Source organism: Passer domesticus, chromosome 1, assembly GCF_036417665.1.
Source record: "Passer domesticus isolate bPasDom1 chromosome 1, bPasDom1.hap1, whole genome shotgun sequence".
NCBI classification, from domain to species: Eukaryota; Metazoa; Chordata; class Aves; order Passeriformes; family Passeridae; genus Passer; species Passer domesticus.
The window spans coordinates 86,652,636-86,672,249 of NC_087474.1; the positions used below are offsets into that span (position 1 = coordinate 86,652,636).

General features: G+C 39.7%; 1 protein-coding gene across 1 annotated transcript in view; it reads left to right on the top strand.

Annotated features, from left to right (window-relative positions):
* The window catches only part of MYO10 (myosin X), a 172,636-nt gene that overhangs the window by 101,817 nt on the left and 51,205 nt on the right, over nucleotides 1–19,614 (top strand). The window contains exons 5-18 of the mRNA XM_064427969.1: nucleotides 5,364–5,498; nucleotides 6,500–6,624; nucleotides 7,527–7,540; nucleotides 7,663–7,747; nucleotides 8,411–8,514; nucleotides 10,578–10,707; nucleotides 11,623–11,741; nucleotides 12,461–12,607; nucleotides 12,794–12,894; nucleotides 13,117–13,183; nucleotides 14,314–14,406; nucleotides 15,132–15,200; nucleotides 15,380–15,462; nucleotides 16,906–17,014. Coding sequence (XP_064284039.1) covers nucleotides 5,364–5,498; nucleotides 6,500–6,624; nucleotides 7,527–7,540; nucleotides 7,663–7,747; nucleotides 8,411–8,514; nucleotides 10,578–10,707; nucleotides 11,623–11,741; nucleotides 12,461–12,607; nucleotides 12,794–12,894; nucleotides 13,117–13,183; nucleotides 14,314–14,406; nucleotides 15,132–15,200; nucleotides 15,380–15,462; nucleotides 16,906–17,014 — 1,381 coding nt within the window. The remainder of the gene's footprint in view (nucleotides 1–5,363; nucleotides 5,499–6,499; nucleotides 6,625–7,526; nucleotides 7,541–7,662; nucleotides 7,748–8,410; nucleotides 8,515–10,577; nucleotides 10,708–11,622; nucleotides 11,742–12,460; nucleotides 12,608–12,793; nucleotides 12,895–13,116; nucleotides 13,184–14,313; nucleotides 14,407–15,131; nucleotides 15,201–15,379; nucleotides 15,463–16,905; nucleotides 17,015–19,614) is intronic.

Genomic DNA, 19,614 nt, shown 5'->3' on the forward strand with positions numbered 1-19,614 from the left:
TCTCAGTATTTTACCTTTCATTCCAGTTTCTTACAAGCTGCCAGGAGGAAAGGAGGTTATGTCCTAAAATGGACATAAGCAGGAGTCTGTGATGTTCCAGGGGAGTGTTCAGCATTTTCTGCTCTGTAAACCATGTGCTTTGGTACAGATAAACCATAATATGGAGGATTTTTGTATTAGGAATCCCTTTTAAAATTGTTTACTGTGGATATGGATTGACACAGTGATTTGTGTAAGTTCTGTGTTTCAGATAAGTGGCACAATACAACCGTATAAGGGTATCTTGTTACTGCAGAAATTGAGGAAACATGCAATTCAAATTTAAAAAAATTGAACACCAAATCTGCTTTCATAAAAGAGCATTATCTGCTCTATCTGTGAAGGACTCAGAATAGGATTTTTAAAAATTACTGAAGATTTCCATGGCCTTCCTGCAGCTTAGGAAAGTCCCTGTTGTCACATGCTTAGTTTAGGGCATAGGAAGTGGGAGGTAAAACAGTGTGCTTGGTAAATTCAGCATCCTGGTCATTCCTGCATCTTTTACTGGCTTAGAATTAGACATTGTAACAAGTCACTGTACTGTCACTTTAACTTTCTTGGTTACTACTGGCATTTGAAAAAGAACGTAGCCAAGTGGAGCTCTTTAGTGTTTTAACTCAGACAGATATTCTGGTCTTGCATTGTAATATAATAGTGTAAGAGATGATGAAGAGGAAAATTCTCGAAAACATCTTGAGAACACGGTGGTTAAAATGAGGGAATTATTCACATTCTGATCGGCAGTTTGAGCTGCTCCTGACCTTGGGATCTCAGCATTCAGTAGCAAATTGTAACATCCTCACAAAGGAAGGCGCTTGGATCGCTTTCTGGTGATCCTCTGGACTCGAAGTGCCCCCTGCTGGCCCCCAGAATTAGCTCAGCTTTGGTTTGGAGCTGCTTTCTTCACACTTGGGGTTCAAAAACATGTGAAAAAGCTTCTGGTGTTTTGAAATATTAATATTGGTATATTTTTCTGGCTGGGGTAGGGTTGAGAGGGTGAAGAACATGAATTAGAAAAACTCAGAATATAATTTAAATGTGAGACCATTTTTCCTGTATAACCATCCAGGTCAGAGGTGATAAGGAAGGAAATACGGAAGAGGTGATAAATTGAATCACCTAGAGATGCTTATTTATTGGTGTGTGTAACAGGCATTAATTCATGATAATGCTGCATAAAAAGTACTTACCAGTCTAAGATGTCAACAAAACAGGACACTGAAGAAGCTGTACACAACTGGTGTATTAGAATACATACATAGCTGTGAAATGGTGTTTTAACTCTCCCAGGCTAAAAAACTGAAGTTTTTTCTGTAGACAAAAACGTCTGCATCAATGACTTCTCAATTTCATGTTGGTCTGAACCATTACTGCAGGGTCCAATTTCATTTAAAATGGGGTGGAAAAACCCACCATGTTAAAAACATCTTCTGATTTTTCAGCCGGGTGCCTCAGGATCATGAAGAAAATCCATCTAATTTCAGCAATAGCCAAGTAGCATGTCCTGGTGTAGGAAAGGGGCTGAGCTGCCCCATGATTAGCTGAAGTTCACAAGTTGAGACCAAGTTCAAACCTCCATGCCTTTATTACAAGAATAGGAAAATATCTTTAGGTTTGGTTTGGTTGGATTTTTTTTTTTGCTGCTCTGTATGAGGTGATCTAGTCTGTGCAGAAGAAAACACATGCTCTTCTCTCAGATAAAATTGTAATTGATTCACATCAGAGCACTCCCAAAGAAGTGTAAGGGGAGCCACAACCATTGCTCTGTATGACATTCAAGTCAGTGCCATGAGTGGGAAATCACTGTCTGATACCAATTTGTTCTCTCTGTTATTATTATCTCACGGCCTGAAACTTTTTGTTACTGTTTTTCACCTTGAAAATCAATATGAAACAAATCTTTTATATGGGACCCAGATCTGTGATGGGTGTGGTGTCCTTGTGAGACTGATGCGCCCAAGTTCAGATGTGCATTTGATGAAGTGTATTGCTGAAGGGGCCTGTTCTGTCTGTGTGAATCTGCCTTGGGGTTTTAAAGGCAGCAGACTGTAAGGCCCCAGATACTTCACTTGATGAGACTCTTGAAAGGATTTTTGGTGTACTGAGATGCACAGGAGAAGTACTGAGAAGATATTCTCAAGGGTTTAAAATAACAAAAAGCTTTTCTGGCAACTTTAGAAAATCAGAGAACTTTTGCAAAGGTTTAGAGCAGCATTCCATCAATATAAAACACTTCTCAAAGCATTAACTTAGCCCTTTAACTTTGCAAACTCTAAACTCATCCGATTTCAAGTTACACAAAACTTTGGGAAGAGGGAATTAGAGGAAGAAAGAGAGAATGGCAGAAAAGATACAGAAAAGAACAAGTATAGCTACCACTCCTGGTTCCAGAGGTGTTCAACTGGTAGAAATTCCAAGAGAAGGTAGGGTCAAGACGTGTTGGCCTCCTGCCTCAGTTCAAGTACCCTTTGGCCTTCCTGGGCCCTGTCCCCATGTGGGGCTTCTGGTCACTTGGCCCTCAGGAGCTGGACTGGGGGTTCCAGAGGTGTCATGGAGCAGTGCCTTCTGTGTGTCAGCGATTAGCAGCCACTACAGACTGTTCCTGTGACTCTTACCCAGACAGAACAGGGAAATGATTTAGTGTTATGTCCTTCAGCATGAGGAGTCTCTCTCAGTGACCCCTTTTTATGCTGTGGCAGTCGTGAGTGCAGGCTGCTGTGCCCTTAGCCCTGCATAGAACAAATCATGGAGAAAGTCTAAAGATCTTCTAAGTGGGGGCCTTCTGGCCTGCTGTCAGACTTAATATGTTCACAGTCCCGAACGTAGTGATGTGGAACAAGCTGGGCACTTAAACTGATGGGCTGGAAAGGTTGCTGGAAAGGTTGCATTAAAAAATTCACCCTTTTACTGACCTTGTAGGCAAAAGCTTTCTAAGCACTCTAAAGGGTTGATCCCATGTAACTGTAAAAGTGGATAGAATGGAGTGGTTACTACTAAATGAGTAGAGAACGTTGTATAAATCCATCCTTTGGACTTTGTGAAACTGATAGTGGTTCAGAGAAAATTTTTAAAAAGTAATAAAGAATATAACATGGGAAATGGCTAATGGAGACAGGCATCTTCAACTTGGGGCACTAACCACCAAGTCATGCACAGCAGAAAGACCTCCGGGATGAATTGTTGGCTTCTCCTTCTACCGTGAGAACTGAGAGATATCAAATGAAGGTAATAGAAGGTGGATCTGAAAAAACAAGACCATTTGCTCTTTAAGGTAGTATGGCTAGAAACTCATAGAAAATAAATATATATTGAGGGTTAGAAGACATGTAAAAACCAGATTTAGATGAGGAAGACTCTGAACAGCAAAGAGCTGGAAACTGTAAGGAACACAGAAGGAAAATAATCTTTGTCTTTCATGGGCATCTCCAATTGGCAACTGTCAAAATAGGACACTGGGCAGGTTCAGAATTGAACCAGTTCTAAGTTTCTCTTGTTCTGAGAAAAAAACAAGAACATGTAATTGTGCATAATGCCACTTGTACCAGAGAGAGGTGCAGGAGATATTTTTTCCATCGGCTTTGAATGAATGGCACTTGTAGAATGGCTCTTAGCTACAGTGGGGTAACTTTCACCTTCCATAGAACTACAGATTCTGCAGATCAAGGGACAGTGGGTGGGGGCAGAGGAAGGATGATATCAATGGAAGAGGTGATGTCTTCAATGTCACCCTGTGCCTGCTGTTGAGCTATATGCATGGCTCAGAGGGAGAGAATTAGGCAGGAAGAGATGTGTATTACTTGGTGATTTATTGCACTAAACAAGAATAATGCAAGGGTTTGAGAAGCTCTCTCACAATTACTAGTAAAAATGGATTTTTTTTATGGTGAGTATTGAATGCAGGAATATTAAGTTTTTCTTCTTGGGCAGAAGAGATGAGTGAGTGAGGGCCTTCAAAGGGAAAGGGAAGGAATACTGAAAAGGCCAGACATCAAGGGTAAAATTACATAAAAAACACTACAGAATTTGTTTGATGTGGTATAAATATAATGGATGAATCACACTTGCTGGAACATATTGGCAGTTATGAAGACGTCTCATTATGTTTCCTGAATGTCTCTTCCCTAATTTTATTATTGACATTCATTTGCAGGAAAATGTCATGCTGTATTTATGGGCAATGCCTTTCTTCCTTGCATTTTACTAGAAAGCATCATTATACTTTGTTGTAACCTAAATTCAATGGCATCATTGCTCACCAATGGCACAACAAAAGACTGTCATATTATCTAGGCTTGCTCCACGTGCCCAGTTGTGCTCCATCAAAGTCAAAATTTCCACTTGCTACAATGGAAAAGGTGAAGTAAGACCAAAATGTACCCTCTTTCTTTGGGAGTAAACGGGAGTTAGGTAAAGCTTAATGAGGAGCTAGGACACAGCTTAGGATACAATGCTATTACTGTAGATTAAGACTGAGCAAATTAGACAAACTTTTCCTACAAGTTATATTTCTTAATAGCTCACAGTGTCTGTTTAGGCTACGTAATTGAAGGGAAAGGGTATTGAGGAAATGAGCCAAATCTAAACTTTCCCTTTTTGGAGTGTTGGTTTTGAAGACAAACTGAGTATATTGCCTTCTGTTTGTATCAGCAAGGTTGCTTATTAATAATTTGCTTTTAAAATGTCAATTTAGCATTATCAAATAGCTTTGTTCTCCTGTGGGTGGTGATGAAAGGTTTTATATCTCTGATGGTAATGAGAGGTGGAAATTGGATATTTTGAACTCACACGAATCTGGTTTGTTTCAACAGGTATAAAAAAAGTTTGTTTAAAGAGTATGTAGCTCACTAAGAGTTTCAGTATTAATTGTACAAGTGGCCTTTATGTGTGAGAATGTGCATTGGTGTCTCTACCTTCCACCTCCTCCCAGCAGGGCTCCTTCATTAGCTAGACTGCTGCAATGTTTACCAAACTCTCCCATATAATTCTTAGTTTGGTTTTTATACCTTTGCCATGTCTTTGTTGTAAGTTTGTTTTAACATGATGGTAGGAAGTGTTGGATAATTGTTTACATTCAGAGAGCTCTTTGTTGCCTCCTAGGTGTGTGTACATATGCAGTCAGTGCCTTGAAATGCTGTCTGGGCAGTTATAAAGCTTAAGGATGTCATATTCAGGAAGTTTAATGGGGTTTTCTGGCTTCATTTGACCATCACTTCTAATCACCCCAGTCTTTCTGACCTCCAGTAATGTAGAGTTTGGGTGGCTAGCCAGAAGGCTTCTTCACTGGCCACTGGGACTGTGCAAACCATTTCCTCCTCTTCTTTCAGTGGCGAAAGTGGTGCTGGGAAGACGGAGAGCACTAAGCTGATTCTCAAGTTCTTGTCTGCAATGAGCCAACATTCACTGGAGCTGTCCTCCAGAGAGAAGACCTCCTGTGTGGAGCAAGCTATTCTTGAGAGCAGGTATAGGATCTTTCAATACACGGGTATTTTTTTCAGAAGACATAAACCTTAACATTGAAATATGATCTTGCAATGTAATCAAATATGTGTGTGTTTACTGAACAGTAAAGTGTGCACTGGAGAAAGGAAAGTACTCCATTAAACAATATTACCTGGCTGCTCTAGAGAACTGTGAGCATGGTGGTATCTCTTAGTGAAGAAAAAATATGCAGAGTTTTGAATTGCATGAAGCTTTAATTGTGGCTTTCATTTGTGTTTGGGGCTGAATTCAGATAATCAGAGTAAGGGAAATGGGTGATGGGAGGGGGAAACCTTTGGTTCAGTTTGTGTAGCCTGAGGACATGGTAGAACAAGATACAGCATGGTGAGGATAAAGTGCACAAGTGGTAAAAGCATGCTGAGGAAAGGGAGGATAAGGAGAGCTGATAAGACAGATGAGAAAATGCATCAGATAAATTGGACACAATCTATGCAAGCAAAAAGAAATCTTGGTGTTGACGTGAAATTACATGGTTCTAAACTATTTAAAAACAAAGGCAATTTGAGATGCTATTACTTCTGTTTATCTTGCTTCATCTCTGCTGTACATGCTGTATCTTGATGTAGTTATTTTTTTTAATTTCCCTAGGACAAGGACTCCTTGCATCTATCTAGCAATTTGCACGTGCTAAGATTTTTTTATTTCTATCATTTGAGTACTGCAGTGAGAATTGTGTGCATCTTTTGTGCAATTACAAAAGGAGTAGGAAGTAGCAGTTACTACTCTGAAGCTGCAGAGTAGTTCAGTGTGATTTATCTTCCCCTTGCATGAATACTTGCATCTTCTGCTAGAAAACTGAGGTGCCCATTGCTGAAGGGAGGGTGATGCTGGGATATAGGCTGCTGCTGATTAGAGTGTCAGAGGGGAGCTTGTCAGAGTGCTGCTCCTTTCAGCAGCCCCATGTGAAGTTGTTGGCATGCTGGTCACATGTTAACACTCCTGTCGTTCTCTGTCTTCACAGTCCAATTATGGAAGCTTTTGGCAATGCAAAGACTGTTTACAACAACAACTCAAGCCGCTTTGGGAAGTTTATTCAACTGAACATCTGTCAGAAAGGGAACATTCAGGGAGGAAGAATTATGGATTGTATCCTTGTTTGGTGATTTGACCCCTGTTTGTGGGAGGCGCCCATGTACCTCCTTGATGGAGGACTGAGGGAGAACTGGCTTGCCTTTGTCTGTCCTTTCACCCCATCCTGAAACATACACAGTTAAATTGAGCTGGTGCAGCTGGGAAGGGGAAGCAGCAACACCAAATTCACACCTGCACACATACTTTTGTAGTGGATGGGATGTATGCACTCTTGGAGGAGCAGCACTTTGGATTGCTGCTGCTAGCGTGAGATGGCTCATGTGCATTTCCCATGTAATGCGCTAAGTCTGGGTCCTCGGGAATACCTTGAGTTGTCAGCCATTTCTCTCATTACTGTATCCAAAGATAAGCTGCTTTCTTCTCTGGAAAAGTACTTGAAAGATCAGAGCTGCTCAGTTTCTGCAGTGTGAGTCTGGGTGGGTTAAATCCTTGGATTTGTCCTGCATTTGGCAAAATCAGACTATGAGCCACCTCCACCAGAGTGGCAGAGGTGTGAGGATGAGGAATAGTCCAAGGAGATCCTACCTGCTGTTTTAAACATAAACTGCTTTTTCAGTGGGTTTCAGTGGGAAAATCTTAATTTTTGAGTTGTTTCCAAGCTTTAGGGAAAAAAAAATAGATGTCATTTAAAATGCAGAATCTGCCAAGTCCAGTTTTGGTGGGATGGAAGGGAAGGTGTTGATACACAGATATTAGAACTGCTACGATATTATCATTCTTGCTACTGTATTTATCTTCTTGTAGGTGTATTGTATGAAACAGGCTTAGCATGTTTTAAGAAAAGACCATGATAGTCTTCCTATTGTCTCAGACAAAAGAAGGAAGATTATAAATAGCTTCTGCATGAATTGATTTTTACTTTATTCCTTGACTGAAGCTTTTCTTGCTGGCTCCAGATTTATTGGAAAAAGTAAGTTGATGTTTGCTTTTGTTTAATTAATTGTTTTTAATTAAATTTTTGTCTGAACTGTGGATAAAAAAATTGTCTTAAAAAATTATCACTTAAGTGGAAACTATTTTTTACTTTGACAGAATCGTGTAGTAAGACAAAACCCCGGGGAAAGAAATTATCATATATTCTATGCTCTGCTGGCAGGGATAGAAGAGAGAGAGAAAGGTGAGTGGCAAAGCACAAGTCACACAGCTGTAGTGGTTTTCTGCTAGCAGTCAGCAGTGGCGACAGCAGTGGAGAATTTAACTGCAGAAACCCACTAACCCAAGCTGAGAAATAGGTTATTTATTCAGCTGGGATTCAGTGAGTGTGAATTTGAGCTCAACTTGATAAAGGAACCCATTTAGCTGAAGAATGTCACTGAGCTGACAGTAGTTTTCCTCCCAGCTTCTGCTGTGGCCTTGGGAAAATTGCTTGGGGACAAACTTGCCTCATTGTGTTCAAACTGAATATTTTTGCTGGTACTAAATAACTCCACAGCAACAAAGATAAATAATTCTGGTTGCTCTAATCCTTTCTCATAAAGAATAAATCCACTGAACAAAAGAAATGCCATTTGTATACGTGCAAAATTGCCTAAAGCTGTTTCAGCATCTCCCTGTGGGCCTGCTGTCTTTGCATGCTAAAAAGTAGAGTTAACTATTATGCAGCTAAATAAAACAAAACCCAGCAAAATAACCCCCCATCTGATTTTAATATAAAACCTTGTCTTGTTCATTGTCATAATTTCTGAGCAAATGAATTGTGAACCGTTTAAGTCTGACATAGTCACTTGTGGAGTACTTCTGTTTTGGTATCCCTTTTCACTCACCCTGTTTCTCTCATTAGATGCTTTTTACTTATCTGTACCTGAGAACTACCACTACCTGAACCAGTCTGGATGTATAGCGGATAAGACAATCAGTGACAAGGATTCTTTCAAGGAAGTCATTGTGAGTTGCCTCCCTAGTTCTGTTGCTTTAAAAGTTCTGGAAGTTCAGGTGTGTGGGCTCCATTGGCAAAGCGGGGTACAAAGCCTTCCTGTGCTTTCTTCCATGTGCAGCTCTCTCACTGGGGCATTAATCTTACATTTCTCAGAATGCTTCACTTTCATTTTGAGCATGCCTGTGTCTGTCCTTCATAAGCAAATGCTTATGTTTTGAAATTAAAAGAATATCTGTTGGGAAGTCAGTAAGACTTTTACATGCCTTTGCCTTTCCCTGCATTGTTTTATATTACAGATATATATGCATATACATATACACATGTATATACATGCACATACACATACATACATATATAAAAATAAATAAATAAATAAATAAATAAATATACACATATATCACTGTTTTTCAATCTGAAAGCTTTGCCCAGTTCATGTGGCACCTACTGGGTGGAGTCTGCAGTACAGCACACAGGGAGCTGTGACTCTTTAAGTTGCAGCTGGAAAATGCAGTTGTATGGAGTAACTTACATAATAGAGTTATGAAAATACAAGCACAGATTAAAAACCTGGGTCCTGATGGAATCTCTCTGAATGGCTTTATGTTCTCACCTCCACAGCAATTAGTTCTTACTGACCACGCTAATTGGGTGTTGTAGCACCGAGGTGATGGGTGTTAGATTTTAAAAATCAGATAAAACATTTGGTTTTACGCCCTTCACCAAACTGCTTTTGCTTAGCTATGTTAATCTTTTTGCCAAACTGATGAACTAATGTCTAGATTTTTTCAGTGTAATAATCCCTCATCTTGTATGGCAGAAGGAGGTGTTGGAAACGTTGGTAACTTACCTATATTGTAGTCACATGCTGCAGTTGATTATCATGACATTTAATTTATGTTAATCATCCCAGGCTAGGCAGAAATCAGCTGGCCAGGTGATGTCTGCCTGCTGCCTGCAGCGTGGGCAGGCTGGGAGCCCGGCTGCCAGACTGCAAGGCTGCATTCCCAGAGCAGGAGGTGGGCAGAAACCCCGAGATCTCACCCTCACCTGCCTTTTCCTGTTATAGTCATCTCCTTTGGCTGCTTTTATTTCAGTGTCTTGGAAGTGTTATTTAAGGGAAACTTTTTTTATAGGAGACAGGAAGGAACAGCACAGTGTGCAGGGAGATGAACTTGTAGTGCTGCTTCCCTTTAATTGTGAGAGGTCTTCTTTACAAAATAAACCTTCAGCCATTATCTCTACCCTGCTTTGAATTGTGGGATGAGTCTGAGGCTTTTCCATTTGTTATGGGTGATTTATGAAAGATAAAATGTGTCATCTGTCAACCACCTGCAGTGACTATAACATGATGAGTCTGACTGTAAGGGCACAAAACAGTATTTTGGTCTCAGGCTCATATTACACCCAAATTTGGAAAGTTTGGTCATTTCAAGAGGCTTACATTTACCCGTCCTGTGTCAAAGGAAAGCATGTGTTCCTCTTGTTTTAGTGTTTCTTTTAATATTTTACTGTTTGCTCTTCTCCTCATTTATGTGGTTGAGCCTTGATTGTTGCCATATTGTTTATTCATAAATTCAACACTTTTTATATCGATACCTTTCTTCTTCAGTTTGACTGGAAGTTGTCAGACCACACTGGTAAGGTGCATGTTCGGGCACAAAAATTATCAAATCTTACATGCTGCAGTGTTTTCTCCCCCCTGCCTTGTTACCTACAAGGCCAGTAGGCAAATTTTGGTAAAAACATGCAGGAGGTAATCAATTAATAATTCAAATTATAGTAATTGCATCTGATACACAACTCAGCAGGTCGTTCCAATATTTATATGATTTTAATGATGAATTTGAAAGCAAATTACAACACCATTACAGCATCAAAATGAAATTCTTAAAAGCAGAGTGATGCATACATGTTCCAAGATGTCCCAGTGATGCCTTAGAGTGTATTCAGTTTGGGATGAAACCAAAGGAATGGACTCAAGCCAGCTCTCTTTTAGTCCTGACTTGCTTTCCTAAGGCCTCCCATTTTTCAGTCTGTGCATGTTATTGAAGAAGCTCACATGTCATTCCAGACTGCAATGGAAGTGATGGAGTTCAGCAGGGAGGAAGTACGAGAAGTTCTGAGGCTGTTGGCTGGCATTTTGCATCTGGGAAATGTTGAGTTCATCACTGCTGGAGGGGCACAAGTGTCCTTTAAAACAGGTGGGAAGGCTGTGCATCCTAATCTAAATGTTTCTTGGGGTTCTGAAAGCCTTATTTGTTGTTAGTGTATCTGAACATAGCAAGGACAAGGAGTGAAAGGATTTTCCTCCTTTTTAACATCTGCAAATGTTGATTAAAATGTTACTTTGGAAGGATGGGGTTTGACAGATAAGGCAAAGTAGTCTGCTGCTGGTTGCTAGGTCTTAATTTGGAAGACCTTGGGCACATACTTATTCCATTAACAGTAATGAAATTCTATTTGAATCTAATTCCTTCTTTGAAATATTCTCAAGTTGATAAAACATAAGTGCTCAAATACATTCCCTAACAAGGATCTCCAGTGAAAGTATCTTTTTTTAGAGCTTTCAGTATTTCAATTACATATCTGAAAGAATGTGTTGGTATGTCTAAAGATTGAGCTGATGGGCATTTAAAATGTTTGTTTAAGTATTGCATGAGAGAGTAGCATTATGTATTGTTTTATATACCACATTGTAGCAAAACTGAAGATTAAAGTATGAATGGAAGAAAAATTTCATTGGTTAATCCTCAACATCCCAAGGAAAATGGAAACACATTCATGTGGACAAAGAGTCAATTAATGTTTGTGTCTGGAAAAATATGTTAGTAGATTGGTTAAGTTCTTGATGTAGCATTAAGAGGAAAATAAATATTTGTAACTTGCTTGTGATGTACTTCTACTAATTTCCTTCATATTTATGCCTTTTCATGAGCAGCAAAACAGTATCCTAGAATTTCTCATTGTGTTTTCATCTCTAATCCCTGTCATTTCAGAAGTGTCTTAAATGGTGGTGGTGGTTGTAGTAGTAGTAATAATAATAGTAAAAAACCAAATTGGTTTCATAGCTTTATATATTTGAGGACATATTTATATTTGTCTTTCTCTTTTGCCAGCCCTGGGTCGATCTGCTGAGTTACTGGGGTTGGACTCCACACAGCTAACAGAAGCATTGACTCAGAGGTCGATGATTCTCAGGGGAGAAGAAATCCTAACACCTCTTAGTATACAACAGGTAAAGGCATCTCAAATTTGACGTGGTTTTAGGGTCTTTGAAAGGTGTCTTAGTCTTCAAGTCTAGAGAAATCACTGATCACTCAAGAACAGAAGCTTAGCTCATGCATCACAGTTGTAATCAAAAGTATTACATAGGTTTTTTGGGAAGGGTATAATCTCTTTAGATCCCATCCTGTTATTCTGGCCAGGGCTTATACTTGTCCCTTGTTATTTTTATGAATACTGATTATTTCCCATTTTTTTCAAATTCTAAATATGTTGGCTGATATTTTTTTCACTGTGGACACTTGTGTCAGGGGGATGTTTTTTCAAAATTTTCAGGAGAAATATTTTTATAATTTACAAGAAGAGAATTAGAAATAGGTATCATAACATTGTTTCCCTCTAGAAAAGGGTGAATTAAGATATTGTTTCCTATGCTTCTCTTTCCTTCCTCCACACCTGAAGTTTATAATTTCCTAGTTTTTTGAATGCTTTAGCCCTGAAATGTAATTTTAAAGCCACATTTTAAAGTACAGTTGTTTTAAGTTAATCTGTTAAAGCTCAAATCATGATGCTTTGTAAGTGCTACTACAATTGCTGCCAAGCTACATAGGAATAGGAAGCTGCTTGCATTGTGCATTGTTTTGTGCTGTGCTAAGGACACTGACCAGCAGAGTCTTGTGAGTTCTCGGTCATGGGGTGGTTGATGTGTTGTGTATTCCCTCTTTAACACAGGCAATAGACAGCAGAGATTCTATGGCTATGGCACTTTATTCTCAGTGTTTTGCATGGGTCATTAAGAAAATCAATAGCAGAATCAGGAGCAAGGAAGACTTCAAGACTATTGGAATTTTGGACATATTTGGATTTGAAAACTTTGAGGTAGGTTTCAAAAGCTTATTCAAATGGATTGTCTGATATTTATGCTTTATTTATTTATGCTTTACATATTTTTGTCATCTTCTCTGGAACTTGATTTTTAAACACGTTATTACCTAACCCATTCCCTTGTTTGCAAAATAAAATATTTGAAGTGTATGTATTTTTGAAAATTTCTTGTCTCTTTAGGTAAACCGTTTTGAGCAGTTCAATATTAACTATGCAAATGAGAAGCTTCAGGAGTATTTCAACAAGCACATCTTTTCCTTGGAGCAACTGGAATACAGCAGGTAAGAGAGAGAGGAGAAATCTGAATAAATTTTGACAATATCATGTTTACCTGAAGTCTTAGTTCACAGCTACCTTAGCTTCCTTTGAAAGTTTCTGTCTGGAGCTGTGTAGTTTATAAAACCAAGCTGATTTTACTGTAATTTTCAAGATAAATACACCAGCTTCTCCTATTTTTACAACTAAAATAATTTCAATAAAAAGGCCTGCTTTATTTTCCTTAGGGAAGGACTAATTTGGGAAGATATTGACTGGACAGACAATGGAGAGTGCTTGGATCTTATTGAAAAGGTAAGAAAGAATTTGATACTGTCACCTATTTTAGTTAAGAAACAATTTGGTACTGTTACATATTTTAGTTTTTTGTTCTGAGGTAATATGTCTTTAAAACATTTGTCAACACAAAGAACAAGTGAAGAAAATGGTGGATATTGCATGTTTAAATAGCAAACTTTTAATCAGATCATTTTCATGTATGGCTATGTTAAAAATTATATTTTCCTTGCAGCATCTTTTCTCCATGTGTGATTATATAAAAAAGCAGTATTGGAGATGATTAAAAAGAACCATTTGATCCATTCTCTCTCCTGCCATTAGCACAAGGCGGGCTCTGTGAGCTTATCTCCATGGCAGGGTGTGTGACTGCAAGAGTTCAGACAGGCACAGCAGCAAGTGGCAGCAGGCAGGGGACCCAGCAGCAGGACGTGACTGCAGTCAGGGCAGGGTGGCTTTTCAGGAGCTGCTTTGAGCCCTTGGGAAGTGGCTTATTAAAATGTGCCCCTGAACACCCGTGTTTTCCTGAGAGGCTGTTATCAACCTGGAGCTTGCTGGACACATTAATTAACTGTGGGGTAGCTTGCTTTGTTTACCACCTCTTCCAGCATGAGAAGTGGGGAACATCAAAGGAAATCACACAGAGGCATATGTAAAGCAAAGGGAGGTTGTGCTTCACCCAGGGTGAAGTTAAACTCTGTATCCTTTGCTTTGCCCCTGGGCACTGTGGGTGCTAAAAGTTTGCATTGGTTCAACAACTGGGTGGATAATTATATGGAATAAATTTTTTGGAAGGCTGTTTTACACAAAGTCCTCGGACTTCTGATCATGGAGGTCTTGGAGGCTAGGGATATGTTCTGGGCAATGTCACTGTATGCATCTGAAAACTGCCTGTGTCAGGAGAATTGATGCTTCCAGTAGCTTGTTTTTCTTTATTTTGCCTACAGATCATATGCTCTATATTTCAAAAGGAGCATTGCCAGAAAACCAGGATTACAGTCACCTTCAGTAGTGGGGTTTTAGTTGTATATGAGTGGTTTTGTGCCTCTCTGCACAGAGCAACTTCAAGGACTGAGAATTTTCCAAACAGGGGACAACAGCTGTGTCCCTCCATGCACTAATTAATCTTCTGCCTCTTCTTGTTCTAGAAACTGGGACTACTGGCACTCATCAATGAGGAGAGCCATTTTCCTCAAGCTACTGACTCCACCTTACTGGAGAAGTTGAATGCCCAGCATGCTGTATGTGGTGTTTTGCTGATATTTGCTATGCAAAATATGTAGGATGTCTTTGCTTTGGTAGAAATGCATGGTTCAAACATAGGGGTGCATAGTTCTAGAGGCTTTTTTGGATGTGATCCTACTTCCGTGGCAATCCGTGTACTTTGTTGACAAGGCTGAGCTGGTTACTGGAAGGACATACCCTTGTTGCTGTTCACTTAAAAGTTTCTATTGTGGTGAATAAGTCAAATTCTACTCAAATTCTACTCTGTCAGCCTGCAGTAGCTCAGATTATTTAGATCTTCAATTTCCCTTGATGTAATAAAGCATTCACCTTGATATCATTTACTGAAATTTTGCTGTTTCCTCTGTCCAGATTAGTGTTACCTATATTTGTGATACTGGAATTATTTTTCACAATTTCTGGGATGCAGGCATATCCACCAATCTTCATAACTGCCAGTTTAAGACAGAGCCTTCTCTTTCAAAGTGCCTTTTATAGATGGTTCTGCCAGATGGGGTTCAGGTTTAGTATAATGCCTTTTTATGTGCTATAAATCTGTTATTACTGCATTTGAAGCAGCCCAGACTAACAAATCCTATTATCGTGAGTTGCTTGTTTGCTTTTGGAGCACTAATCTTCCAGAGAGTTTACTGGAAGACAATGGTCTTTTTAGGTATGGGCTGAGAGGATTATGTGACAACCCCCTCCAAATATTTTTCTCTTTTTCTCCCCCTCCAATTAGAACAATCCTTTTTATGTAAAACCAAGAGTTGCCGTTCACAACTTTGGAGTGAAGCACTACGCTGGGGAGGTAATTTCTTTATTTGCTGAAATTATTCCAAGCAGAACTTTCATTAGCTTAATTTTCCCCCAAGGCTGCTCAAAATTAACTAAAGCACTCTGTTCCCTCAGCACTTTTTACAGCACCGCTCTTGTGAGAGGTGCCTGACTGTTTGGCTTGTTGTTTGAACCAGCTCTGTTTTCTTCTAGGTCCAGTATGATGTCAGGGGGATCTTGGAGAAGAACAGAGATACTTTTAGAGATGATCTCCTGAACTTGTTACGTGAAAGCAGGTAAGTTTTTGTTAAGGACATGGTGCTAAGGGGTGTTGTATCAACTAATTCTGCCGGGATTGAACACTTAATTCTGCTGGGGTTTGAATGTGTTAGATGTTGCATAGCAGGAGACATTTACAGACCTGAAAGGAGCACAGAATGAAATAGGATGAGCATATCATATCACAGAAATGAGTTGCCTGTAAGCAGGTCTGACTGTAATTGGTTCTCACAAAGCTGGGTTTACCTACATTGTACTGTTGTTGCTGTTCAGTCCAGGAGCTTCCTAGAGAGCTAACTTACTGCTCTGTAATGAGTAAGGATGCTGGAAGGTGGTCATGGTTTTTAACTGTTTCAGAGTGCCTCATAGGCAGCGCGCATGTGTGGTTTTTTACTTCATGTCTGTGTTTCTGGCATTTCCTAATTGGTTGAACACTTGCTGTTGGAGATAACCACAGTGCAAACTGCCATACAGCAATAGCTTTGAGGGGAGAGCTTCTATTAAGATTTATCTGACCGAAAGTCTGAGCTTGGATGCCTTTGGTACCTGCGTGTTTCATGTCATTCTGCTGTGTAAGGTCTTAGGGTCCTTATGGTGGTACCCTGTGGGCTGTGGTGGTACCACATCCCTTTTTGTAGGTGTTTGGGTGAGATTCCAGGACACACAAAGGAATGGGAGAAGAGGAGAGAGCTGAGCCTGGATGTTGCTGTCTCATCTGCTGCCCTCCCCTATCCTATCCAGTCAGCCTGCCTTGCTGGGCGAGTTGCTTGTTTGTAAATCCTTTAAGCCCTTCTGTGCCAGGGAAACTGTTAATAAGCAGTTCCCTCTCTGTTATTTGTTCTGGATTTATGACATTTCTGATATAACATTTGTCAACTGAAGTGTCTAGGTAAAAATATTAAATGAGTTAAACTGGGCTGAGCCTGGTTTTGTTTTTACATCAACATCTGTGTGGAGCTTGAATTAAAATGTCTGTGTTTCTGTAGAAGTGCTAAGAGGAGAGTACCCAACCAGTAGGGTAGAAAACAACATGCACAGCTGTTATCTGAAAGTGAGGCTTGCATGGGTGGCTGTTTTGTGTTATGTCCCTAACCAAGCTGGAAGTCTTGTTTTTTAGTCTTTGTTCAGGTACAATTCTGGTTGCAGTCAGCTGCAGTTTTGTTTGAGTGAAAAGCAGTAAAGCCTCCAGGACTTCACACTTCATTTCCCTAATGATGTGTTTGGAATTGAGAAGAAAGAACCTCCTGGTTTTGTTGTTTTGGGGCTTTTTTTCTCCCTTGGATAAATTCTGCAAAGGCAAAATCTTTTGTTTATTAAAGATTGTGGAGAAAATCAATAAGCATGTTTTTGATGGTGAAGTTTCTTGCTAAGAGACAGTGCTTTCTTTGCATTCTACGGTGGTGAACCTCATAGTCTGTTAAGATACACTTTAGAAATACTGTTTTTCTTTTCCATTTCAGTCTTGATTTCATCTATGATCTGTTTGAACATGTTTCAAGTCGCAACAATCAGGACACTCTTAAATGTGGAAGCAAGCACCGAAAGCCTACTGTCAGTCTGCAGTTCAAGGTTAGTTAATGTGTTGTCTCTGCTCTGTAGCTAATCAGTGACAGACAGACCCTGCTCAGTAAGGAACAGGTGCAGATTGAGAAAGGCAAAACTTTAGCATGAAAACATTGCTGTCTCTTCTATGATACTTCCCTTGCTAATTAACTGATCGACTGTCCTGGCTAGCTTCAAGTAGACACTAACCTTTCCATCACACCATCCCCACAAAACTCCTGTTGCATTCCCCACTTGCCTATTTGTTCTTATTTTAAAGCTCATCTGTGAAGTTGGTCTCTCTTGTCCTGATTTGTCTTTATAATCTAAATCCAGCCACAAAATCCCACAAAGCCTTACAGCAGTGCCTGTATGCTGAGAAAAATAAGTGCTGAATAAATACCTCATTAAGGTGTTGCCTTGCTTTAACTTAAAGTTTGGAAGGCATTTTTGTTAAACACCTTTTTATGAGGCTTTATAGCCTCTCATCAAAAATGGCATCAAATTGAAATCTAGCATAAAGTCTATCTGCAAATTATTTAAAAGGGAAAGACTGGCATGAAACATCTCCTAAATTGCGTGAGTACAAGTCTGGATTAGTTGCCTTTCATTTTGTTTGAATTAATATACATTTGCAGAGTTCATTCACTTTTTTTTAAAGAAGAGCAGACTCAAACCCCTTAAGGGCAGATTTTATCCTAATAGACTATTGCTATAAGTGTTGGACAGAACAGCAAGGAGTGTATGCTGGGGCACACACAATGTTTTTTATTAAAAAACACTGATGTATTTTCAGGTCAGCTCGCTTTGTGCTACCATAACTCATCTCAGAAGTATCCATTTCTTGTCATGAGATGGTGTTATTTGCTGGTTTTCTGGGGTAGCTGAAGGTACTGTTTCCACTTGGTTATTTCTATACATGCAAAGTAGACCTTTAAAATGTTAACCTTACAAAAACAGACCATATTTTTTCACTCATTTGGCAAGGTAGAACAAAGTGTAGTAGTCCTTCTGTTCTCTGTCAGGGGCCCTGGAGAACACAAGGGCGATAAAACACGAAATCAAAACATTATTGCCCCTTATCTAACGCTGCAGTAACTGACCATTAACCAGCTGGGCTGCTTTACAAGATGCTGACCTTCACATCATGCTTTCCCCAGAGAATTAGGTTGGGTGTTTTTTACGTGTTTTAAAGCCTTACAGGGATTAGTCCATCTTATTTCAACTGAAGATAAGAACTTTGCCTTCACAGTTTTATTCTCATGATAAATTGGTTGACTCTTCTTTTCATTTGATGACCTGCCTAATGCAGGCCTGGGGGTGCATGCAGAATAGCAGAGTTTAGATACCATCTGTTTCAGCCTGTTGATTACCAGGGCAAGCTCCAGATTAGTTCATCACCTGACAGAGACTTAGAGGCTTGCAGCGCTGTGCAGAATCTGGCTGGCTGTACCACAGGTGAAAGTGAAAATAGTTTAAATCATTTTTGTTTAGACTGACCAACTTTTCCAGTTTGTAAGTGGGAGCCTGGGAGAGAATTGTGCATAGATGTAAGGTTCACACAGGTTTAATATGAATGAAGCCTATACTTTTCAGAGCTGTAATTATTTATCTTTACACAAAGATTTTCATCTTTGTATGTTTTGTTTAATATTTGCTGCCCAGCTCCCTAGTCCATAGGCTGGCAAAGGCAAGCGAACCAAAAACTACCATTTATGTTCCCAGTTATTTTGCTGTTTCCTCACTTTGCCCTGCCCCAGCTCCTGTGCATAGCCATAACTCTGCCTGCTGCCTTTTTCACTGCATGTTCAATCACCAAGTGCTTGGTCTGCAGATTAAAGCAAGAATTTGTTATAACAGACTGACACTGACAGTTTTGCTCCAAGACATATTGCAGGACACACAGTGTTGCTCCTTTAAAATGTGCACTTTCTGCCTCCTTGGCAGCCTTCTCTGTGTTCTCTCTGCTGCCTGGCACAAAGTGCCACCTTTGAGGGGAGTAACTTTACCATTGCTAACTTTGTGGGCTCTTCAGAGCCTGAGCTCCTCTCCTGTACAATCATTTGTATCTCTGCAGAGTAAATGCAAGACTTCAGTTTAAAAAGGTTCATCATACTTAATGATACAGAATGAGGCAAGTTGGAATAAGATACGGAATGATGGCTCAGATGGGAAAGGGGCGGATGCGTAATTAAAGTAATAATCATAAAAGGACTAAGGGATTTTGTGATTTTTATCTTCAGGCTGAGGTTCAGACAACTGATAGTCTAATGTGCGTTGGATCATTCACAGTTCTAAAGCTAGGAAAAAACCTGTTGTCTTCAGGGAAGATGGAAAATGTGTGGGTTTGGGGTGGTTGAAATGAAAATAGGGAATCTGAGTTGGTGGGTTTTGCCACACACCCCTTATCCTTCCTTTTGACTTGCTCAAGTTTAGCTGTTTGGGAATGTGGAGCCTAAGTCTTAAGCAGTCATTTGAAAGATCCCTGAAACAACAATTTGGTGTTTCCTTAGGAACAGTTTTCTTCATATCAATCTGTGAATCTTGTTCATTGTTAAATGGTGATGCCTGTTTTGATCAGAAGAGGCAGTGGGAGAAGGGAACACACACATATTGACCCTGTCCCT